Source organism: Eschrichtius robustus, chromosome 19 (assembly GCF_028021215.1).
Source record: "Eschrichtius robustus isolate mEscRob2 chromosome 19, mEscRob2.pri, whole genome shotgun sequence".
NCBI lineage: Eukaryota > Metazoa > Chordata > Mammalia > Artiodactyla > Eschrichtiidae > Eschrichtius > Eschrichtius robustus.
Window position 1 is genome coordinate 14,374,445 of NC_090842.1, and position 22,979 is coordinate 14,397,423.

The following is a 22,979-nucleotide window of genomic DNA, read 5'->3' on the forward strand; positions in this document are numbered from 1 at the left end:
GAACTCATCACTGTGATGTCTATTGGGTCCCAAGGATCCTAGCTGGTGTGATTTTTTTCTCTCCATTTTTCAGTCTTCTATGTTTGTTTTATACATAATGTCCAGGTTTTTAGTTGTACTTAGTTGGAAGACTAGGGAAAAAGATGTCTACTTCATCTTACCAGATGTAAAAGTCTTCAAATCTCCTTTTATTTAAGCCAATCTGAATGGGCTTCTATTTCATATCAACAAATGATTCTTGATTGAAATACTTATGAAGAGTAGAAACTAATTTCAAAGGAATGAGGAGCCAATGAAGGTTTTAAAGCAAAAGAGGATATCCAAGTAAAAAGCCATAACTCCTTATTTCAAGATGAAAGTGATATTTCATTATAACTATTTAATATTCCTGCCATAGTAGGAATATTCAAAATTCAAATCCTGCTATCCTAGGGAGGTATTTGTTGCTAGAACTAGTTGGCAGGTTTCTGTTGCTAGAACACAGGGGTTTCTGTGAAAAAGGAAAAGGGTGCTCACCTGGTTTGTGACATTTACTTCTTTCTGAACAGAGTCAGAGAACTTGGTTGCCTTAAAAGGTCCAGTCTTGTAGAAGCTCTCGCTTTCCCGGGATCTTGCATGTCTAACATGGCTGACGCTGATTAAAGAAGCAAGAGTATACCCTCAGGTTGGGATGGTCATTAAATACCACCTGCCTGTCTGCTTGCAAGGCCCCTTCTCCTTGGAATGAGGAAAGGGCCTTCCCTTGCCCAAGAGGGCACTGGGGAGCAGAGTCAGCTTATTCATTATCAGCCAAACTCATTTAACAGTTGTGAAAAAAGTATGCAGAAATTATACTTATTAATTATGATTCATAAGGACATTAAAGACTACTGCAAGTAAATAATAGTTTTAAATGTTTACTTGAGTTCACTGGAAAGTTGTGTGTGGAAATTATTTGTAGACCTCAAATCTTTTATCACTTAAAAAGCACAATGGCAAATAGATTAAATTCTGTCCCTCTTCTTCACATTTAGAGTCACAGTGTTTTTAAGACTTAGTGTAAACAATAGCACAAACACAGGTAGGTGTTCACTTCACTCGAAACTAGTTTATCCAATAATTGGTTTTTTAGAGGTCAGTTCACCTAAAATATTCAAATGTATTTGAGGTACAATTTTAAACTTTTGAGAGTTTTATATATTTGAGCATTCACTTGCTGAATGACCAGAACAACTGGAGTTTGAGTGCTTTGCATGAATTTGTGTATGCTAAGATGAAAAATAAATTAAAATTAAAACCAATTTAAAGCAAAACAAAATTATAATATCTATAAATAAACATTATTAAATTATAAAATAAGTAATAAAAAATTAGGTTGAAATTAGATTTGGAAGAAAGAGACTTTAGACAGTTTAATTAAAAATGTCTTAATATGTTCAAACTTTGCCAAAATGGAAGAGGAGATCGACAAAAATATAAAACAATTACAAACAATGTAAAGCTGTATGTCTGATTTAAAACAAGTAATTAGAAAGTCAATCTTAAATTACTAATTATTTAGAAAGTCAATTCATTTGAAAGTCAAGACAAAGTACCTGGGAACTGGCAAAAACCATCCCTAATTTGTCAAAAAAGAATATGACAAATAAAAGCCAAAAGCACTCAGAAAGGTAAATTGTTTTGATTAATTGATTGACAGCCACATTTTGAAGAATACAGAGTTTTACTGTTGGAACAATTATTAAGTTAGCTGTTGTGATAAAGTGTCTCCATGAGGAGAAGGTAAAAACAATCCCAGGAAAGAAGGCCTCACCAGGCTTTCTCTAGTCCAAATTTCCAGGGTACCCTTTGCCATCCCCCATCATGAAGCACAGCTATGATTTCTTTTGATTTAGCTTGCTGTTATAAATCCTACAGAATGACAGATAGGACAATGACTTACTGGTAAGTAATGTAGCGCACTAGGAGTACCAGGACAACAGACACAGTCCCATGCAGAAGATTTTACATTTGTTCAATGAAAATGTATCATATATTGGACAGCAGTTAGAAAGCATGGGAAGTTTGGAGTCAGACATGTGGGTTCAGAACTGAGATCCACTGATGCTTTCTTCCATAATCTCGGAAGAGTCACTTCTAAACCTTAGTAACCTTACCCACAAAAGGGGATTGGGGGTGAATTTAGATAAACTATATGAAAGCTCATTGTAAAATATAAAGCACTAATTAACCAGGGAACGGTGTGAGTTAAGAAAATACTTGTCTTACGCTTTCTTTTGATGAAGGGAGCTCTCCCTTGTCAGCCTATAAAGGGTGTATTTGAAGTCGATTACACCTTGATTTTCTATGGTGAAGGAGGAGCTTTTACGCGTGCCACAGATCAAAGCCCCGAAGTTGATGATGGAGGAGGGGCTGATGTTGTACTTGGAGAACACGGCATTCACAGAAAACTTAATTGGGATGCTGGCAATGATTTCACCTCCTTCTGAGATATTGGGTTCAATAATCTAGAAAGGGAAAAAGGATTGGGAAGATGTCAGCCACCAGCGTAACTCCAGAATTTCCATGACTGCCCAGTTCATTCCGTATTTTCTTCATTGACATGAAGCCAAGTTCTCTATATCATTCTCTTTATGTTATTGCATCATCAATACGAGTAAATGCTAACATAAAACTTACCGTGTACCAGCCATGGGTCAACATGCACCACGTGTGCCTCCCATTTTCACTTCCCTTCTCTTCTTTTGCACTTGAAACTCAGTTTCCCTGTCTCTGGTCTGGTCTCTTCCGAAGACCAGGGGCCACATTTCTGCTCTGGGGTTGTCAATTTCTGATGACTCTGCATACCTCCCACCTGACCTACCTGTGCCTGTAGTTCCCTAAGCCCTGGTGTATCTTCTCTGGTTGCCACCAGGCCAGCACTCCCTCTCCCCTCCTGGAGCACGGGTTAGACTGCGTACGCTTCCTTTCGGCGTGAGTCCCACGAGCCTGCCACCGTGTGAGTCCTCCCTTTGAGCTCGCTTACCTGACAGCGCAGAACTGGCTGGTGCTCGATCTTCACTTCCTTTTTTGCACGGAAGAGCACCTGGACATTTGTGGGTTTTTCCGTTGTGGTCAGTGAGCCCTTCTTGGGTTGGACTGAGATCATGGAACTTATATTGGTTGTTGAAATCCCTAAGGAGTCCACAGAAAAGCTGACAGACAAGAATAAAAAGTCAGTTTTAGTCATTATCTCGGGAACCCAAGACACTAGAGATGAGACTCTAGACTGCTAAGTGCCTGCCATGTCCCCAGCCCTGTTTAACCACTATGTGTAGCAGTGTTCACTGTGCTTTGTACTCTGTGACCACCCCTCCTTAGCCAGGATTGCCCAGGCCAAGCACTGGTGCTTGAGGCAAAGACAGCCATCTCTAGCCTGCGGTCAAGAGGGGTCCTTGCAGGAGAGCTGTGTCTAATAGGAACACGTGATGCTGGATAAGGACCAACTAAATCAATTCATTTCTCTCCCTCCCTGTCTCTCTGTCTCCCTCTCTCTCTTTGTCCCCCTTCCTTCCTCCCTCCCCGCTCTGAGACTGAATGCAGCACACACAGAGGGCACAGTGACGCAGAAGCCAGAGGATCTAAGGAAGGCGAGAGAGGGCGGGGGTAGAAGTCACGCAACAGAGGTGTTCAGAAGTGAGGCCACGGCCCAATGCAGGTGAGGTGAGGGGTCACAGAGAAAAGCTGACTCACGAGATGCCAGGGGGACTGGGGCTGGAGCAAGAAACTGAAGCTGAGGCGAGACACCTGGAGTTGCCGTGGGGACCCACATGTTATCCCCAGTGGGGTCCAGAAGACCTGGCCCTTCGTTGCTGTGTGCGTGGTGCCTGTGCTTCCTCACTCCCTTGCACATCCCTTCAGTGAACCCTGATCACTTACTCCAACCCGAGGGTGACTCTGTTCCATGAAGCCTAAAAGAGCAGAGCTAACGCCCTGTCACAATCTAAAACAAAACTCACAACGGGCAGGATTCCATTCAGCACTAATTCCAAAGTGACTGTGGCTTTCTTCTAGGTTTGTTTAGCTTTTACTTATATTTATTTATTTCAATTTAGGGTTCTAAGGAACGGTAGTATTGAGGTGGGACTGCTCTAATTTTGGCAATCTTTGAACTAAAGCGAAATTATCATGAATACACTGAATGCCTCCAAGTCTGCCAGGGGGAAGTCCCTTTATCAACTCTGAATTCTTCTGGGGGAAGGATGACCTTCCATAAAATCGATTGGTCATAGGTGCTGGCACTGCCTGAGGGACCTCCTCCCTCCCTGCACCCAGCGTCACTCTTTCCTCTCTGAGGAATCTCCCTTATTTAGTGTTTCGTTTTTAATCTCAAGGACGAGCACAAGCTGGAGCTCTATTCCACCAGGCCGCCACTTGGAGTCTATAATACAGTAGTTCTTAAAATTAAAAAAGAAAACTGGAAAATCCCTAGGTCTTAACATGAAATCCTATGTAGACTGCCAACTCATGAAACAGAGAGGAGCTGAAAAGAGGGCAGGATGGCTTAAGGCCAGGGCCGCCATCCCCGGTCTCTCACTCCACCCCTAAGACCATCCCTCACCCCAGTATCTCCTCCTCCCAACCTCCCCTTGAGGCTCTCCCCCCACCCCCAGACCCCTGTGGCTCCAGACTGTAGAGCAGTTGGGATTCTATTCATCTGAAGCCAAGAGAAGCTAACAGCAGAGACGGTTCTTATGATTTCCCTGATCGGCTTTTTAAAAAAATCTCTCAGGCAACACACTTCTTGCCACGAGTGGATGTGGATGACCACATGCTGGATGATTTTTAGGTTACCTGAACATGACCTCGTATTTCCCACGGTTCTTCAGTTGCAGGGGCTGCTTCACCTCCTCCATGACCCTCACAATCCCAAAATCGAGGCCTCCTTCAGCTCCTGCAGAAGCCAGGGGCCGGGGTGGGGAGGGGTGGGATGAGTGGGCATGGGAGTGAGAAGCAGGGGAGCTTCCGGTTGAAGTTCACACGGAAAATCCATGGCGACAATTTCATATAATCTGTTTTCTGAAAACAGTGTGCCTAGAAAAGCCTCTTGTAATTGAGCCTTAGTAAACAAAGAACAGACACTGCTCTTGCACCCAGTTCAATGGGGTGGTTCCCTCTGGCTTCTATCCTAGGACCACTGTTCTTCTTTTCAGGTCTCTCATTAGCTAAAACTCCCAGTGTTGAAAAAGATTTTTGAATCATGTGTATAATATTCAGAATTGGGATATAACGTATATATCTGTATTGTTATACTTTGCATTACGTCATAAACATTTCCCCAAACAATTAAAAACTCCCCATAAGTGTGATTTTAATGGCTATATAATATACCATAATACAGCTGTTTCATAATTTACAATATTATTCCTACAATAATAATATTCCATTATAGATAGACATTTAGGGTATTCCTAATCTTCCATTATTATAAATAATGCTGCAGTAAGTGTTTTTGTACATAAGACTAATGACACCTAGGCAAATATGTAGCTTTAACATTCTACAAGTCTTGCCGAGTAGGAAACCTACCGGAGGAAGGAGGGCCCTAACCTGGGTGTTGGTGCAGTGTGGTAGGCAGAATAATGCCCTGCACCACCCCCTCTCCCGCCCCTGCAAGATGTCCACGTCCTAGTCCCTGGAACCTGTAAATATGCTAGCCTACATGGAGAAGGAGAATTACGGTATTAGATGGAATTAAGATTGCTAATCATGTGACTTTAAAATAATGGAGATTATACTGGATTCTCTGGGTGGGCCCCAAGTAATCACAAAGGTCCTTAAAAGTAGAAGAGGGAGAACCAGAGAGATGGCAGCGTGAGAAGGACCTGACCCAACATTGCTGGCTTTGAAGATGGAGGAAGGGGACCATGAGCTGAGGGACGTGTGTGGCTTCCAGAAGGTGGAGAAGGCAAGGAAATGGGTTCGCCCCCAGAGGCTCCAGAAGGGGACGCAGCCCTGCCAACACTTTGCTTTTAGCCCAGTGAGATCCATTTTGGACTGCTGACCTAAAGAACTGTAAGATAATAAATACGTATTGTTTTAAGCCATAAAGTTTGTGGTAATTTGTTAGGGCAGTGATAGAAAAGCAACACAGGCAGGCAGATAAGAGCTCACTCTCAGGTGACTGTTCAGAAGAGAGCTCTGCAAATTTTATATTTTGACCACGCCTTGTTGTCTCCCGTTGGAGAAATTAAGATTCATAGTAACACTGCTAACATCACTTGAACTTGCGTGATAACTATTTACCTAAATTCCACCTCTCTCCCCAACAACCACTGATCTTTCTCTACACAAGAAGCATACTGCCTAAAAGATGTGACCTCTAAACACCCTTTCCTTGAAGGGGTCAACAGACCTTTGGGGAAGGTGATGTCCAAGGCAACGTCGTAGGACTCAGCAAAGATCAGGATGTTTTCAAACTGAACGACACCAATGAGGTTGTCTGCGTCTAAAACCTGTCGGGGTAAGAGAAATTCTTTTGTAAAAGCAAGACCCACAAGGTGCTTGGAGCCTGAACTATGGAACACGCAGGAGGGATCATGAAGAAGGGGCTATGGAAAGGAACATTTTTTTTTTTTTTAAATTTATTTATTTATTTATTTATTTATGGCTGTGTTGGGTCTTCGTTTCTGTGCGAGGGCTTTCTCTAGTTGTGGCAAGTGGGGGCCACTCTTCATCGCGGTGCGCGGGCCTCTCACTATCGCGGCCTATCTTGTTGTGGAGCACAGGCTCCAGACGCGCAGGCTCAGTAGTTGTGGCTCACGGGCCTAGTTGCTCCGCGGCATGTGGGATTTTCCCAGCCCAGGGCTCGAACCCGTGTTTCCTGCGCTGGCAGGCAGATTCTCAACCACTGCGCCACCAGGGAAACCCTGAAAGGAACATTTTTGAAATGTGTTTAGCTTTTGTTTTCACTGAGCATTTGGTAGGATGAGTGTTCTTCCTAACACCCTTTGGGGAAGGTTGGTGTAGACAATCAATAAAAAGATGGGGAAATGGGACTGCATTTTCCATCCTGTCCACTTACTGGGTTTCAATTATTTGCATGATTGTCACTAGCTTACTGAAGTTTGGGTTGTGAGTATACATTGCAGGAAAGTGTTCTTTGAACTTTCAAGTCAAATAAACCTGGAGAGCATTTTTCTGACAGTTGAAATGAAAAACTTTTATATTCTAAATTATCCTTGCTTTACTAGTTTTATAAATCTGAACCATTCTGTTCTTTGTCTCTGATTCAGCCTATGAGTCAGATTTTTCATATAAAATAAGTGCTAGATTTTTCATATAAAATAAGCCTTTAATGTTTCTCTTTTGGAAATTTCAGATTTTAAAAAAATGAACATCATTACTATTGGAAATGTTAAAAAAAAAAAAAAAAAAAAGCAAGACTCCTAGCCTCCAGCGTCTCCCTGTCCCTTCTGCTGTCATCCCTGGTGGTAGTACCTCCCTCACTCTCCTGAAGAACATCTGAACTGGTATCAGCTGTCAGCTGGATCCAACTGTTGACTCTTGAGACTAATGATGGGCAATAAAGGGTCTGTGTGTCAAGGGGAAGAGCCACTGGGCAGTGGGTGTGGCCCTCCTGCATCCGCCTGGACGCCACCTGCCTCTCTGCTGAAGCCTCAATTTGAAAAACTAAGTTACCAGCTCCCCATTGCTTGTGTTTTAGGTGCCAACGGGGACATCTGTAGCTGTCACCAAACAAGTTTTAATGCAGAGTTTCCATCTTATCTTTTATCAAGCATTTTGCCAGTGTTTCACAGAGCAAATTCGACTGCTTAAGTTTACCTTCTTTCTTTTGATGCTCAAATTCTGACAGAGATGACAAGAAGGGCTGGCAGCAGGAGGGAAAAATAAGACAAAGAACTTGGTTTATCAGATCCAGAATTTATATAGTTCTTTTCCACTGATAGATACCAAGTACCCAGAGCATTCTATTTCCTTTGCTTCCCTGCTTGGGAGTAGGGGGCAATTAAATTGTGTAATTGAGGAAAATAAGAAGGAAAATTTAAGAGGTGCAAAAATCAATTAGAGTTCACCAGAGCGCTTTTCAAAGGGACCAGAAAGCAAGGCATTTCCTCGTGTAGATGTTGAAGGAATGTAACCTGGGGAAGGGAAGTCTTAGACCACTTTGGGGGCCTGAGGGGAGATCCACTATGTCTGCTTTGGTTGGAACATATAGGAATGTGATGTCAGTTGTTAAATTACAGAAATGTTTCCATACCAGTTGATAAACAGCTGTCATGATGACTTCTCCAAGTGTCCCCTTGATGCTTGCCTCCTGCACCCTCACGCTTCACCATGGGAAGCCCTGGGCTCGCCATGATCCATTAACTAAAGGATGAAGCTGGCACAGCTGGGACCCTACACCTGCTGTGTGGCCTGGATTCACTGTGCAGAGATCCCTGTCTGTGTAGAGACTGGTGTTAAAAATGCTGACTGTCACCTCTGGGATTCATATACATTTGTGGATTGAACGAATCTATCAATATCTGTTTTCAGCTATCTGAAGGGCTGTCAGGGGTAGGTGATAAGACAGATTAATTAGATCCACTGACTGGCCCCAAAAAGTAGAAACAGGATTAATGTGTGTAAACTACAGGGAGAAACCTGAGTGCAACCCAACAAGGCATTAACAGTCAGACATGTTCAAAGGAAGATCAGGCTACTTGGAGATACTTGGTAAGTCTACTATCCCTGGGGGTATTCAAAGAGAAGCTTGGGTGACTTCTTTTTTTTTAATTTTTAAATTTTTTTTTTTAATTTTTTAATTTTTTTAAACATCTTTATTAGAGTATAATTGCTTTACAATGGTGTGTTAACTCCTGTGGGTGACTTCTTGATTGTTGCATTATCAGCTCAAGCATCAAAAGTCAGTGACATTCATTCATTCATTCAACAGATTTTACTGAGTGCCTTTTACATCCAGGCCTGTGCTAGACACTGGGGATATGATGGGGTAGTGAGTTGAATGATGGCCTCCAAAAGTTATGTCCATATCTTAACCCCTGGAACCTATGAATGTGACTTCATTTGGAAAAAGAGTCTTTGCAGGTGTGATTAAGTTAAAGATCTCTAGAAGAGATCATCTTGGATTATCCAGGTGGGCCCTAAATTCAATGACAGTGTCCTTATAAGAGACAGAAAAGGAGAAGACACAGACAGAGGGAAAGGCCATGCGAAGATTGAGGCAGAGATTGGAGTGATGCAGCCACAAGCCAAGGAACATCTGGAGCCACCAGAAGCTGGAAGAGGCAAGGAAGGGTTATTCTCTAGAGCCTTTAGAGGGAGCATGGCCTTGCAGATACCCTGATTTTGAATTTCTGGCCTCCAGAACTGTGAGAGAATAAATGCCTGCTGTTTCAAGCCACTCATTTGTGGTCATTTGTTACAGCAGCCCTAGGAAACTAATACAGATGATGAGCAATTCAGGCAAGATCTTGCTCCAGTGGAGTTCACATAAGGAAGTAAAGAAAGAAACAGGATAATGTCTGAATGGGGTGGGTGCTCTGAAGGACAGAAGACAGGGTGAGCGATTGCACATAGTGAGGTTTCCTCAGTGGGATGATTAGGAAAAGCCAGCTGAGGCAGTGCTGTTGAGCAGACCCTAAGGCAGAAGCCAATCCCCACAGAGCATAGGGACAACCTTCCTGGCAGGGGTGCTGCAAGGCCAGGGCCCCGAGGCAGGAAAAACCTGATGTGGATACAGAGGCAGGCAGGTACTCAGCAGTAGGTGAGGACCCTGGGCTTTATTCTTAGTACAATGGGAAGACAGCCTAGTGCTTTAGGAAGGAGTGACCTGATTTGACTGACATTGTAAAGATCCCTCTGGACACCTGCGGGGAGTGGGAAGAGGGAAGCCGGCTAGGAAGCCTCTGCAGAAGTCCAGGTGAGCGACACAGCAAGTGGCCTGCATGAGGGTGGTGGTGGCAGTGGAGACAGGGAAAGGCACGGGCAGGAGATACACTGGGAGACAGAATTGACAAGACTTGTTGGAGGACTGGGATGGAGGGGGAGGCCAACGGGAAAACGGAGGAATCAAGGATGACCCCTGGGTGTCTGCTGGGAGCAACTGGGCGGAGGCTGATGTTTATTGAGTTAGGACTCTGAGGGGTGACTGGGTTTGGGGGTCTTAAATCTGAAATCTAATGCTTCTCGAGGAACAGTAACACCATTCATTCATTCATTTACTCATTCATCCACTCTGCACTGATTGAGTGCTCTGTTCTTGGCCCTGGGAAATCAGCCATGAACAAGACTGCCTTTACGGAGCTTACAGTTGTAAGCAGAGCAGGATATTGTGGGTTGGGGGGTGTCAAACGGGGATCAGATGGGAGCGTGTAACATGGAGACCTGGCTTGGTGGGTATGTGTGTCGGTGTGTGTGTGTCAGGGAACCCAGTGTGTACATACTTTGGTGACCAAGTCTGAAGATGTATGAAGCCTTACCTCCAAGCGAATTGCCTTCTTGATGTTGATGGGTTTGGAGGGTTGGAAGTGCACTCGTAGGCTATGCTCAGCCTTGGGGGCTATGGTCCCCTGCATCGCGGACACGGTGAAGTCTTCGCCCAGGTGCTCCAGGCTGGTGATCCTCCAGGCCAGGGGCAGTAGTGTGATGTTGCGGAGAAGAACTACCTTGAAGTCTTTCCTGCAGAGACCAAGAGAAATTTTGTCAGTTTCAAATGATTTTGATTTATTATGGCAGGTCAGAAAAAGCACCTCTGGTTATTCTATTATTGCTAGTTCACTAATAAGTATTTATCAGGGAATGGGGCCTACCTGTGATGATCAAGGAATGCAGGATACATTAGCAATATTCTCTCCCAGCTTCCTCAGAAATAAACATTCTCTATTTAGAGTAATACAATTCCAGTGAATGAATATGTTAATTCTAGGTTTGGTCTAGTGTTCTGCGTTTGTCCTCTAATTTCTAGAACGAAGATTCTTAACCTTTTAGGGTAATGGACTGAAAATCTGGAAAAACGTAGTCCTTCTTCTGAGAAAAATGCAAATATGCACACACTTTGGCAGCTGATCTTAGGGGAGTCCTTAACCATTTTGAAGTCCATTCACTGAACCCAAGGTGACAACCTGTGAACTCAGAGGGTTACTAACTATCCTGATTTGCACAGGACCAGAAGTTTCCCAGGATGCAGGGCTTCAAATACTAAAACCAGCAAGTCCCGAGCAAATCAGGATGAGCTGGTCACCTTAGAACGAAATGTTCTTTAAATGTCATTCCGGTCCTGGTATCACCCAGAACTCTGACCTGTGCAGCAAGAGCCGGTCAAAATGCAGTTGTCTGGGGTCCAGCTCCAGTTCTGGGCGGACCCCCTGGCAGCTTAATTTGAAGACGGCTGGCTTGGGGCTCTCCTTGATGCAGCAGACAATGCTGTCTTCAAAGACACCAACTGCGGTAGGGTAGGCCCAAACGTTCAGCTTCTAACGGGAGAGTCAAAACAAAGTACGTTTACACCGAGGATACCAAGGCCTCAAATTTCCCAAGAAAGCCCTGCCCTGGTAGACTCGTATCCATGTGACTGTACCTGCTTCTCACTGGGTTTCAGAATCATGTTGACGGGCTCCAGGAAGTAGGTGTTTGCTTTGACATCGTTCTGAAAGCAGAAAGACACCTCCACGACCATCGGGGAACTGTTCAGGATTGTCAGTGTCTCCATGTTTCCTGGGAACAAGGATGACTTGTACCTGGAAACAAACAAACATTAGGGATGTGGATGTGAGGATTGGCTGAGAATTCAGGTGGAAAAGGAGATTGTGAGGCATAAGGCAATTTCAAAGGATAATGTGGCTACACAGAGGCAGCGTCATGGAGGCTAGGAACACAAGCCTTGTAGTTGTGAAGACTTAGAGCTGTGACGTGACCAGCCCCCGCTCCCATCCCAAGCCTTGGTCTCCTCATCTCTAAGATGGAACGATAATATCCCTTAGGATTTCCATGAGTATTAAATGAAATAGTGCACCTAACACTCTGAGGACAGCTGCAGATATCAAACACCTGATCAATGGTAGTTATTACTATTGCAAAGATTTCTGACTGAAAATCTGTAGCTCTGTCCTTCCCAGTGCTTATACTTCCAGGAGAGATGATAATCTGAGTAACCTGTTATTTCCTATCTGTCTTAGAGATGACCTCATTTACCACCTTCTCCCACACCTGCGCAGGATGCTACTGTTCCGACACGGATTGTCGCTGTTCACTGTTACAAGGCTGTTTCTGTTCCCTAGTGCCTTACGGAGAGATCCACGGAGTGGAGCACTGGAAGCTGCCCAGTTAATGGTACCAAACAGAAAAGGACCCACAGGAGGCACAAGGAAGATTAATGAACACACACGTCGCAGGAGGTCATAGCACAGGTCAGGAAAGCAGGGCACCACAGTACCCACTGGTGCCCAGAGACAGTCTGAAAGGCTCTCTGGACAGGCTAAGATGGAGGAAGGAAGGAGAGGGCATTGCAGAGACTAAATCAAAGTCCGAGAGGCTTTGTGTTACACTCTGAGTAACTGCCAGAGAGGTGGTGGCCTCCACACCTCGCTGGTAATCACCACCACTGAGCACCGCTGTAAGTTCCATGTGTACTAACCAGTTCAGTGTTCCCAAAACTGTGCAGTAGGTGCTATTATTTTCCCACTTTGCAGATGAGGACATTGAGGCTCAGTAAGACTTAAAAGAATAGATGAATAATACTTGTTTCTGGACCACTGTAATCGCCCTCCTGGATCCCCGCTGTCTGGCCCCATATCCTGGTTAATTCCAGTGCTGCTCTGAATACATGCCTCTCTGAATGGCCATTGTTTCCCTGAATCCAACCTCCAGGCTGCTCTGTACATCATGTCCATCAACCTGACTCCCACTCCTTCTCTCGCCCAAGTCCTTCTACTGGGCTTTGAAGATCCTCTCCATCAACAGTCAACACCCTTCACCTTCATTTACTAGGCCAGCACCTTAGGAAATAAACTGGAGGTTATGAAGGGAATGGAGAACTAAGTTGGCTCATTAGTTTCACCAAGCAGGCATAGAAATAATCATTCTCTACTTATCACAATAAATGCTAGATTGAATTAAGACATGGTTGAGACCCTGGTTCTATTTTTGGTCTTACCTCCCTGCCTATACACTAAAAAACTTACATATAACTGAAAAAACTAGTATTACTAAATATTTCTGATCACTGACCTTACCTGGGCCCCCGGTTCTACCTGATAATCTTAATCTATTTCTCTAATATTCTTCCTCTCCCACTTGGCACAAAACCTGTTTCATACCTTCTCCATTTTCTCAACATTTTAAACTTCCTTCCACTTGCCTCACTGTTAGGGATGCCCTCACATCATTCATCATGCAGAAAACAGTTGCATGGGAACCTCCTCACCATGCCAGCCAAATCTGTAAACCTACCTGCACCTGAAGCCGTCTCACCTCCCTCCAACCTAGCATGAGATGATGGTCCCTCTTCCTGGCAAAGGCCATCATCTCCACATCTCGTTGTGTTGTTTCAGGGAGCTGCACCACTGATGGCCCTTACGTGCTCTGCAAACTCTAGCCGCTTCCTCGCTACTTCCCCTTGACATCCAAACATCATAAGAACAACAGCGTACGAACAGCCTTCCCTGCACTCCACATCTCCCTCCCGTCCTCAACTCCCTCCATCTCCCTTCACAGCCAAGCTTTCCCAAAGAGCTATCTCCACACTCTGTCTCCATTCTCTCACCTCCCACTGAGTCCTCAACCCACTTCACCTGGGCTTCATCCTCAGAAACCCCTCCGCAAAGGGCTCTTGCTGAGGCTCCTATGACTTCCGTGTTGCTGAACCCTGTGGATGCTGATGTTCTCATCTTTCCGCCCTCTCTGTAGCAATCAACATAGCTGACCACACCCTCTTCTCATGGCTCCATGACACCACCCTTTCTCGGTTTCCACCAATAGGTCTGGCCCTCTTTCTTATCTTCTTTGCTGGCCTCTCCTCTTGTGAGTGGTGGAGTCCTTTGAGGCTCCAACCATGGTCCTTCTCTCCTTACTGTGGCCTCTCATCTTAGGTGATCTCATCCACACCTGTGGCTTTTGTTGTCTTGAAGATAGACTCTCCTCTGAGAACCAAAACCGTATAGACTATGCCCTGCTTTACGTGGCTACTGGCTGTATCTCCCAAGCATCTCAAACTTAACATATCCCAAAGTGCACACTTGACCCTACCTGCCCCTACCAAAACCTGGTCTTCTTCCAGGCTTCCCCATCTGGGAAAATGGCACCCCCATTCATTTGGGACCTTAGCAGAAACTTGGGGCACAAGAACCCAGTTCTCCTGATTTGTGGTTCTGGGCTAACTGAGGCAATGTTAGTAAAAGCTATGTCTCCATAGGAATCCCGCTTGTACTATTCATGAGTCGAACCCAGGGGTCTGAAATCTGCTTTGAAATAATGGAACACTTACTTATCTCTTGATTTTCCACAAAGCAGTGGCCCGAAGTAAAACCTCTCCATGCTCACAACATACTTCTTAAAGATGACCTCATTTGCCTTCATGTCCCTCTTCTGCTGAGGGAAGACCACTCTGAACACAGGGGAGGAAGAGGAGAGGAGAGCTGTCTGAATTGCCTCCACATGATGTATACATGAACCCAACACTCCTTGTTCAGCAAAGGGTCCAGGTGTCTGGAGACAGAACGACTCTTAATTTGAGGACATTTATCAAGCCTTTATTCCTGTACCCTCCCATCCCCAACCCCGAGTGAAGATAGTACACTTTGAACTTGAGAAAAAAGATTCCCCGTGGTGTCTTTCACCGCTGATGATGGGTGAGCTGGATCCTTTATCAGCTGATGGGGCTGATGATGGAGCTGAGCTGGATTTCCTGTTCTAGTGTGCCCAGCTAGAAAAAGTCCTGAGAAACCCTATGGAAAACTAGTTCTGGTGGATCTTAACCAGCTTCTGAATTCTCTGTCCAACATGGTCCATTGGTGAGAACTGCAAAAAAGCTCCTCTTGGTGGACAAGCTATAAAAGGCCCCACTAGCTTGCTCAGTCAGGTGCCTTTATGTGGTGCATAAGGGCCTCAGTGTTTGGTAGCTCAGGGAAAAATCTCCTGCCTGTGGAGATTCACACATATATGGATATTATAGGATAAAAAGTCCTACAGTAAATATAAAATCGGTTTACATTTGCTATATAGTTAAATAAGCAAACTAACTTGTCACAGGAAGACTTTTCCCCCCTCTTCACTCCTATTAGCTTTCTCTTTATTTCAGTCTCATGGTACCATATCATTCCTGTGACTTAGTCAATGTCCAAGACTTTGGAGCCCAGTACAAGAGGGCCTGAGATGCTGTCCCGGTTCCACATTTGTATTCAGAGCCACCTTGTTCAGGGCACCATGGGGGAAAACGAAAATGTATCTGTCAATCTTTTCTTTTCAAAACAAAGTACACTTACTTTGGGTCTTGGCAAATGTATGGGTAAGTGCAGACACCTCGGCAATAAAGCTGGTATTGGCGGTGAGTCCCAAGGATCTCAAAGTTAAACGTTTGGTCAAAGATCCCAAGATCATTGGAAGAGAAGTGCACTCGCAATGTCACCTCACCATTGGCTGGTACGATCCACCGGAAATGGTTCAGCCTGAAAATGACCACACAGGCTTTTGAAGTGAGAACGCTTCCTTTGGGCCAAGAGAAGACAGGATTGGTGCCTGGGAGGAGTCCGGTCCTGCTGGGGTTATAGGCATGACCGCCCTGCTCCCATCTGGTGCTGTGACAGCCACACCCTCCATCTGGGGCTTCAGCCTTCCCCTCCCTGGGCTGCTCCGAGGCCCACCTGGGGAATTTCTCCTGTGAATGCTGCCCAGAGAAGTTGTTCTGCTCTACGTCCAACAGGGGAGCAATGGTTCCAGAGGTTCCCCCAGAAAGGCCCTTCCTGTTGGAGGCCATGCGACGTTTCTCCTTCTGAGTCTCGCGGGTCTGATCTGTTTTTTCTTTAGTTTTCTGTCTGCTCCCCTTAGATGAGGTGGTCTGCTCCTCCTGGGTCTTAATTAAAAACGAGCACCGGGTCTTAAACATTCATCTTATGAACACAGGAGCAGGAGACAGAGACGCCCACGACATATGCCTGCAGTCTGCGGTGACCGCGCTGCAGGTTCAGGAGGCTGGAGGCTGCCTAGAGCAGCAGGGCCCAGCCTATGACACTAGGGTACAAGGGAAGAGGTAGAGTGGAGAGAGTCTAGTGCTTTCCTTGGCACCCCATTCCCTGAGAAGGAGGCCAAAACTCCAGAGGACGCTTGAAGCTGGCAGGGAGTAAGTTCCTATATTGCACTTTGTTGTTGCACTTCCTTAGTATCTTTTAATCTAGACCCCTCACTCCCTCCCAATCACACTGACTTTTGGCAGAGACCAGATCTGTATTCTTACAGAATATGCCATAGTCTGCAAAATTTCTAACTACTCTCAGAGTGTCACTTAACTTATTCCTTTATTTCCCGCATTTCATGTAAACTGAAAATTAGATTTTAAAGCTTGATTAGATTCAGAGATGAGGCTGTGCACACCACACTCCATCACGACGGGAGACAAACAATGTCAGGCTGACCCCTGATTACAGACGCAAAGTGTGTTTGTGTGGCTGCAGCGGTGCCCGCCAGATCTTGGCCATGGCAAAGTGGACCTTCCCCTTTGCAACCAGCCGGTCACCTGTGGGGTGGTGCTCTGGCTCAGAGGGAGAGTCTTGTTCCCTGACAAACCAGCACTGTGGGTATCCACTGGCGCTCCTTAAGCAATTATGTCCTTGGGTACACCAGTACTTTTTAAATTCTACCATTCTTCCTATAATTTTAGCTGCCATTCTTCTAGAAAGAAGCGCTTTCCTTCATCAATTGGAGATGAACTAGAGTTCCTCCTAAAACCGTAAGTTAAAGAATGCTAAACTCTTTCCTCTTAATGGTCAATTTTCAGAAAAGAGGTTGGTGTAATAGTCACCTCTGATGGTGGCAATATTTTCTTCTTTATCTTTTTTATTGGGCTCTGCTCAAGTAAGGCCTGCCCACCAATGCTGTGACCTCAGATGTTGATTTCCTACTTACTTATTAAACTGAAGTTTGGGGCTCTCTGTTACCTAACTGAGCTGTAGGCAGGGCCTACAGGTGACCTTATTTGCTGGTGATTTTATTTGTTTTTTTGCTGACATGCATGGTTTATACGAAGCAGGCTGTGTGGGGAGATTCAAATTTTGGGACCCCATACTCCTCTGGGAATAAAAAGCCCCTCCATAATTTTTAATATCCATGCATTCTGCATATTATCGGTCAAATCTATTTTTCCTTTGTGAGTTATTCCACTAATTGTATATGTAATATCTATTTTCTACTTTTACATGATTTCATTTTGATCACTTATATTTTTAGTCCAGGTGGAATTAATTTTACTGTATTATGTCAGGCAAGGAGATTAAAAAGCAACTTTTCCCAAAATAGCCAATCTTCCCCATATAATTTCTTTAATAATCTGTCCTTTCTCTAATGGTGCGTGCTGCCTTAACTTGTATCTGTTGATTCTTGTATTCTTATGCACTCTGTGAATTACCTTAGCTTCACAATACATTCTGATATCTCTTTAAAAGAGCTAGTTTTGCTGCTTACTTTTTCTTGCAGATGAGCTGCAGAGTGATTCGACAAGTTCCCTAAACCATCCACAGGAATTGCAAAGGTTGGAAGGTAAGAATCAGTCATTTTCAGTCTCTTCTTAGGGGAGTAGGAAGACTCAGACCTGGGGAAGGTGCAGCTTAGGGAGGCTCAGGCGGAATCCCCACAGAGTAGAGGGAAACACCCCAGTGAGCACGACACCCAACACTGCTTTTTTTGGCCACGTGGCGGGCCCGACTGAACTCCCGCCAAGGTCAGGAGGACAAGCTGCTCCCTTTACCTTTGAGGAGCCTGGGGTGGCTGAAAGCTCTGCTTCTGCTTCCACTTCTCTTTTCTCCTCCATCAGGGAGAGCTCTTTGGATGGTGGAGTTACAAACACGAAATGCTTCAGGATTTCTGTCATGGCCAAAGGCAGCCGCTTCACAGGGTAGGAGATGAGTGAGAATAAGGTAGGCGGCGGGATGGGTGGTCCAGAGGAACCCAGGCCCAAGAGGTCTAGGATCTAAAGGAAAAGCCAAGATTAATTTCCTGTGCAGAGGGTGGGCTACCCCAAACTGCCTCCCTGAGTGAGCACAGGACGCTCAGACTCTCCCTCCTTTCTCTCAACTTTCTGATGCCCTGCGATGGGCTTGGGTCAGGGACAGCATGTAAAGGGTCTCTGACACAGCTCTGCAGGTCCTTCCAGATCCCCACGCCCCCAGACCCGGCTGGGGCTCTTGCTGTGGGCTGCGGGCTCCCTCTCTTATCATAACCCTTGTCACTTTATTATAACTGTCTGTCCTTGCAACTGAACTGTAAAGCCCATTAGGACTGGAACCGGGCGATTCCCTACCACATGGCCTAGCACACAGCAGGCACTCAAAAACAATCTCCGTTTAAAGAGACCAGCTCCTAAGGTCCTGATGTCTATAGCATAGAGTTGTTTCATTTATTTTCAGATCGCCTGTTAATTTTTCTTCTACCTTTAAGTGTTCTTTCCTTCCAAAGGTGAAAGAGAGTTAGGGCTGGAGTAGGTCATATACACCAAAGAAAAAAACCCAAAAAAACCCCACCAAAGATTCTGGGAATGGGGTAAGAGATGGGAATGAAGAGGGAAGTAAAAAAAGACTTGAGAGAGAGACAACTTATCCCTAGAGCATTTTCCCATTCTACTCTGATATATGATAAATGAGAGCATTCTCCAGAGCAGCTGGCTTGAAAATCTAGTAGTAACTTCCTTCTCAGCTTGTAAAACCCTCTGAATAAGGATGCTATCCCCTGATTAATTGTTGTCATCACAACAATTAGGCCATCTGAGTGCCCATTCTATGGACTAAATGGGCTATTAGGCCTAGCAGGTAACTACCTTCATGTAATCTTGTGTTTCTAATTCTCTGGGTCAGACAGCAGAAGACATTTCCTGACTAACATGTAGCTAGAATTAACTCCCAGTATTTAGAACGTCTGTGAGGAAAGGGATGAATAATTTGTACCACTTATTAAATTAATAGAGGCAGGGAGTTCTTTAAGCTACAGTCTGACCTAGGACTCCTCTCTGGCTCCGCTCCCTACCTTTTAAGGTTGCATCTAGTTTCTGATAAAAACTAAACCAGAGGGACTTCCCTGGTAGCGCAGTGGTTAAGAATCCACCTGCCAACGCAGGGGACACGGGTTCAAGCCCTGGTCCGGGAAGATCCCACATGCTGTGGAGCAATGAAGCCCGTGCGCCACAACTACAGAGCCTGCGCTCTAGCGCCTGCAAGCCACAACTACTGAGCCTGTGTGCCACAGCTACCGAAGCCCACGTGTCTAGAGCCCGTACTCCGCAATAAGAGAAGCCACCGCAATGAGAAGCCCACGCACCACAACGAAGACCCAACAGGGCCAAAAGTAAACAAATAAATAAATTTATTAAAAACAAAAACAAAAACAAAAAAACTAAACCAGAGGGCAAACCAGAGGTGGGCAAACTGTGGCCCCCTGGTGAAATCTCACTTGCTACCTGCTTTTGTAAATCAAGTTGTATTGGAACAGAGTCACGCCCGTTCATTTACATATTGTTGGGGGTCAGGACAGACACTGTATGACCTGCAGCCTCAAATATTTGCTTTCTGGTGTTTCACACAAAAAGTTTGTCCCTAGACAAAAGGCTGTAATAACCATCCCCTCCAAACCACTGCCAAAGGGGCTTCTAGATATGCGATGGTTTTGTTTCTAGCAACAAAAAGCTGTCTGGTAGTATAATTTCTGTCACTGGGGGAAGCCTGTGGGAAAGAAATTTTAGAATAGTTGAGCCACTTGTGTCACCCCAAAGTATACCTGCCTTGCCAACCCCTAACACAGGATTGTCAATGTTAAAAATTAACTTTACAGGTGGCTTTTTACGAGGTTAGATGGAATAGCTGAGATCTGTGGAACTTTCTATGGATGTTTCACCACACAGAAAAGGTCCTTTTAGGCATTATTATCTTATATCCAAAGGGGCATCGGAGATTAATGGAATAAAGGGAATATGGATTTTGTGTTGAAAGAAACACTTTTACGAGGATTAGCACCGCACAGCTACCTGGCCACCTGACTCGCTACATCCCCGTCCTGGAGAAGAGCCTGTACCTGTCCCTCTTTGGGAAGCCTGTCATTCTCCAGGGCCTGCTTCCAGCTCGAGCCTTCGCAGTCGGGCAACTGGATGTTTATGAAGGGCACACCAAGATCCTTCTTCCCTTCGTGGTCCTCCTCCTTGCCCTCGCCCCCGTCGCGGCGCTCCTCCTGCGCGCGGAGCTTCTCTAGCCGCTCCCTCTCGGCCCTCTCCCGCTCCAGGCGCTCCCTCTCCGCGCGCTCCCTCTCCCGGTCCTTGCGGCCTCGGCGCCCACCCGACGACGACGGAACCTGGCGCTGGTCGGTTCCGTCCTCATGGCTCGCAACCTCGGCCCCGGCATGATGCAGCAGAACTCCTTGCTTCCGGTCCCAGTACGTGAGGATGTTCTGGATGTCCTTCAGAGACAACTCGTAGGTCTTAAACTTCTGGGCCGTGTTCTTGTCAGTGTCCTTCGGAAAGTCCCCTTCGCTGTCCTCTTGTTCCTGGGCAAGAGGACACCCAGGCATGTTGACATCTGACAGCTGGTTCTTCTTCTTCTTGTTCAATTCTTCCTTCTCCGCAGCCACCTGCTCCCTAACGGAGACTTTTCTTTCTATCGCGTCATTCTTCAACTCTAGTTTGGAAAAAGTAAGAATCTAGGAGGCAAAACACATAAATTATTCTTAAAAGAGTTCTTTAAGGGAGAGCAAATCACATAAAGAAGAGCAAGAGGGTGTTTTGTTTTGTAAGAAGGTCTCATACAATTCCAGGCACCTCGTATACACACTAGGGCTGTGCCTAAGAATCGCCCGGGGGGCCTTTCTCAACATATCCGCTCTGTGGTCCTTCCCTGTCATACAGCTGGCTGGGGCCTGGCACTACGCACTTGGTAAAAGGTGCACAGAACAGTGATGTGCACTCGTGGTTGAGAGCTGCTGTTTTGAAGGATCAACGGGAAAGGATCCCCAAAACGATCCTCTCTTCGGGAGAGGCCAGAGCGTAGAGGTCCAATCCTGGCTGCACCGCTTGCTAGCTGTGGGATCTGGGGTGAGCAATTCACATCTCTGTCCTATCTGTATAATGTTGATAGTAATATTAATAAGCACCCCAGAGGACTACTGAAGATTAAATGTGTGAATACATGTAAAAAGCTTATAATAGCGTCAATCCCAATTCCTCCCACCCCACCCCTTTCCCCCTTGGTATCCATACATTTGGTTCTCTATGCTGGTGTCTCTATTTCTGCTTGGTAAATAAGGTCATCTGTACCATTTTTCTAAATTCACATATATATGTTAATATATGATATTTGTTTTTCTCTTTTTGACTTACTTCACTCTGTATGACTCTAATTGACACATATACACTATTGATACTATGTATAAAATAGACAACTGATGGGAACATACGGTATAGCACTGGGAACTCTACTTATGCACTGTGGTGTCCTAAATGGGATGGAAATCCCAAAGGGAGGGGACATATGTATATGCATGGCTGATTCGTTTTGCTGTGCAGCAGTAGCTAACACAACATTGTAAAGCAACTATACTCCAGTAAAAATAATTTAAAAAAAGCTTATAATAGTATCTGCCACAGAGTAAAGGATCTCTTAATGTCAAGTTATTAAAATTATACAGCTTATGTATATAATCAGTATTGTTGGGAACAGATGAGGGTTTAGAATCTGGCTGCACTCCAGCCTTTTAAACAAACCTGTATTTATATAATGAAGCTGGCATAGAGAAACCAACCTTATTCTCTTTCTTACTGCCCTTCTAAACCTGCTTTGTGGGCTCTGATTTTCTCTTCTCCAATGAACTCCTCTGGGAGGCTTCACAGGCTTTCGGGTCGTTCTTTGATGACATGAAGTCCAGTTCAGTCTAACGATCACTGCCTGCAGGACAGCCCAGTGACAGCTCTGTTCCTGCCTAAGTTCAGGCTTGGAGGCAGCGGCCCAGGTTGGCTATTCCCCTCATTGCACTGCATCAACTCCTCCTCCACTTGTCCCTCTCTACAGCCTGGAGAGAACCGTTGGCAAGGCTGCCTGCCGGCGGGGGTGGCTCACCTTAGTTGTGTAGGGAGGGGAGGGGCTTGGCACCTACTATATTATTCCCCATCTGTAGGTCACTGCCAAGACACCGAGAGTTCTGTTTGGACATCCCGTTCTAAGCAGAAGTGGATTTTGCGTGGACGAATAGGCCTGCTGAGGGGAGGACTTGTACCTGGAAGGTTGCGGGAGTCTGAACTCCAGGCCTGCTTGTTTCTTGTGCTTGTTTTGGTGCTGAAGTTCTGTGCACTCAGACCCTGCTCCTTCCTGAGCTCTACCTGATGGGGATCCCTGGACACTGAGTCCTTTGCCCTTATGTCTACCTCCTGGGACCAGTCTGCACCTCGTCTAGGAGTCTGGCTTTAGTTTCACCCTCAGAACTCCCGGTGCTGTAACGGCCGCTGTGCACACCAGCTAGCCACACCCCTCGACCACCAGCGCCATCCTGGGCATAGCTCTGGCTGTTCTGCCCTTCCCGTATCACGGAGGGCAGAGACGTGACAGCTGAGCTTGGCAGGCTGATAAACGCAAGGACAGCTTATGCTGGAGCCTCTCCCTTGACTGTTGTCAAGGATCAGCCCTTGGTTGAACACACTGACTTGCTGGCTTACTGGAGGCAACTCTTTCCTACTAGCCTATTTAGCACCATCCAGGGGGCTGCAAGGGACAGTGGAAAGAGCCAGGTCTGTGCTCACGCACAACCGGTATGGCTTTATCCTG

General features: G+C 45.6%; 1 protein-coding gene across 2 annotated transcripts in view; it reads right to left on the reverse strand.

The window, feature by feature from the left end:
- Window positions 1–22,979, reverse strand: part of HYDIN (HYDIN axonemal central pair apparatus protein) — a 348,607-nt gene that overhangs the window by 58,940 nt on the left and 266,688 nt on the right. For both annotated transcript variants that reach the window (XM_068527442.1, XM_068527441.1), the window contains 13 exons: window positions 20,248–20,865; window positions 17,936–18,157; window positions 15,840–16,048; window positions 15,462–15,644; window positions 14,465–14,584; window positions 11,561–11,720; window positions 11,284–11,456; window positions 10,464–10,662; window positions 6,374–6,473; window positions 4,813–4,912; window positions 3,005–3,173; window positions 2,248–2,486; window positions 517–634 (listed from right to left, as the gene is read on the reverse strand). In XM_068527442.1, the coding sequence (XP_068383543.1) occupies window positions 517–634; window positions 2,248–2,486; window positions 3,005–3,173; window positions 4,813–4,912; window positions 6,374–6,473; window positions 10,464–10,662; window positions 11,284–11,456; window positions 11,561–11,720; window positions 14,465–14,584; window positions 15,462–15,644; window positions 15,840–16,048; window positions 17,936–18,157; window positions 20,248–20,865 (2,610 nt within the window). The remainder of the gene's footprint in view (window positions 1–516; window positions 635–2,247; window positions 2,487–3,004; window positions 3,174–4,812; window positions 4,913–6,373; window positions 6,474–10,463; window positions 10,663–11,283; window positions 11,457–11,560; window positions 11,721–14,464; window positions 14,585–15,461; window positions 15,645–15,839; window positions 16,049–17,935; window positions 18,158–20,247; window positions 20,866–22,979) is intronic.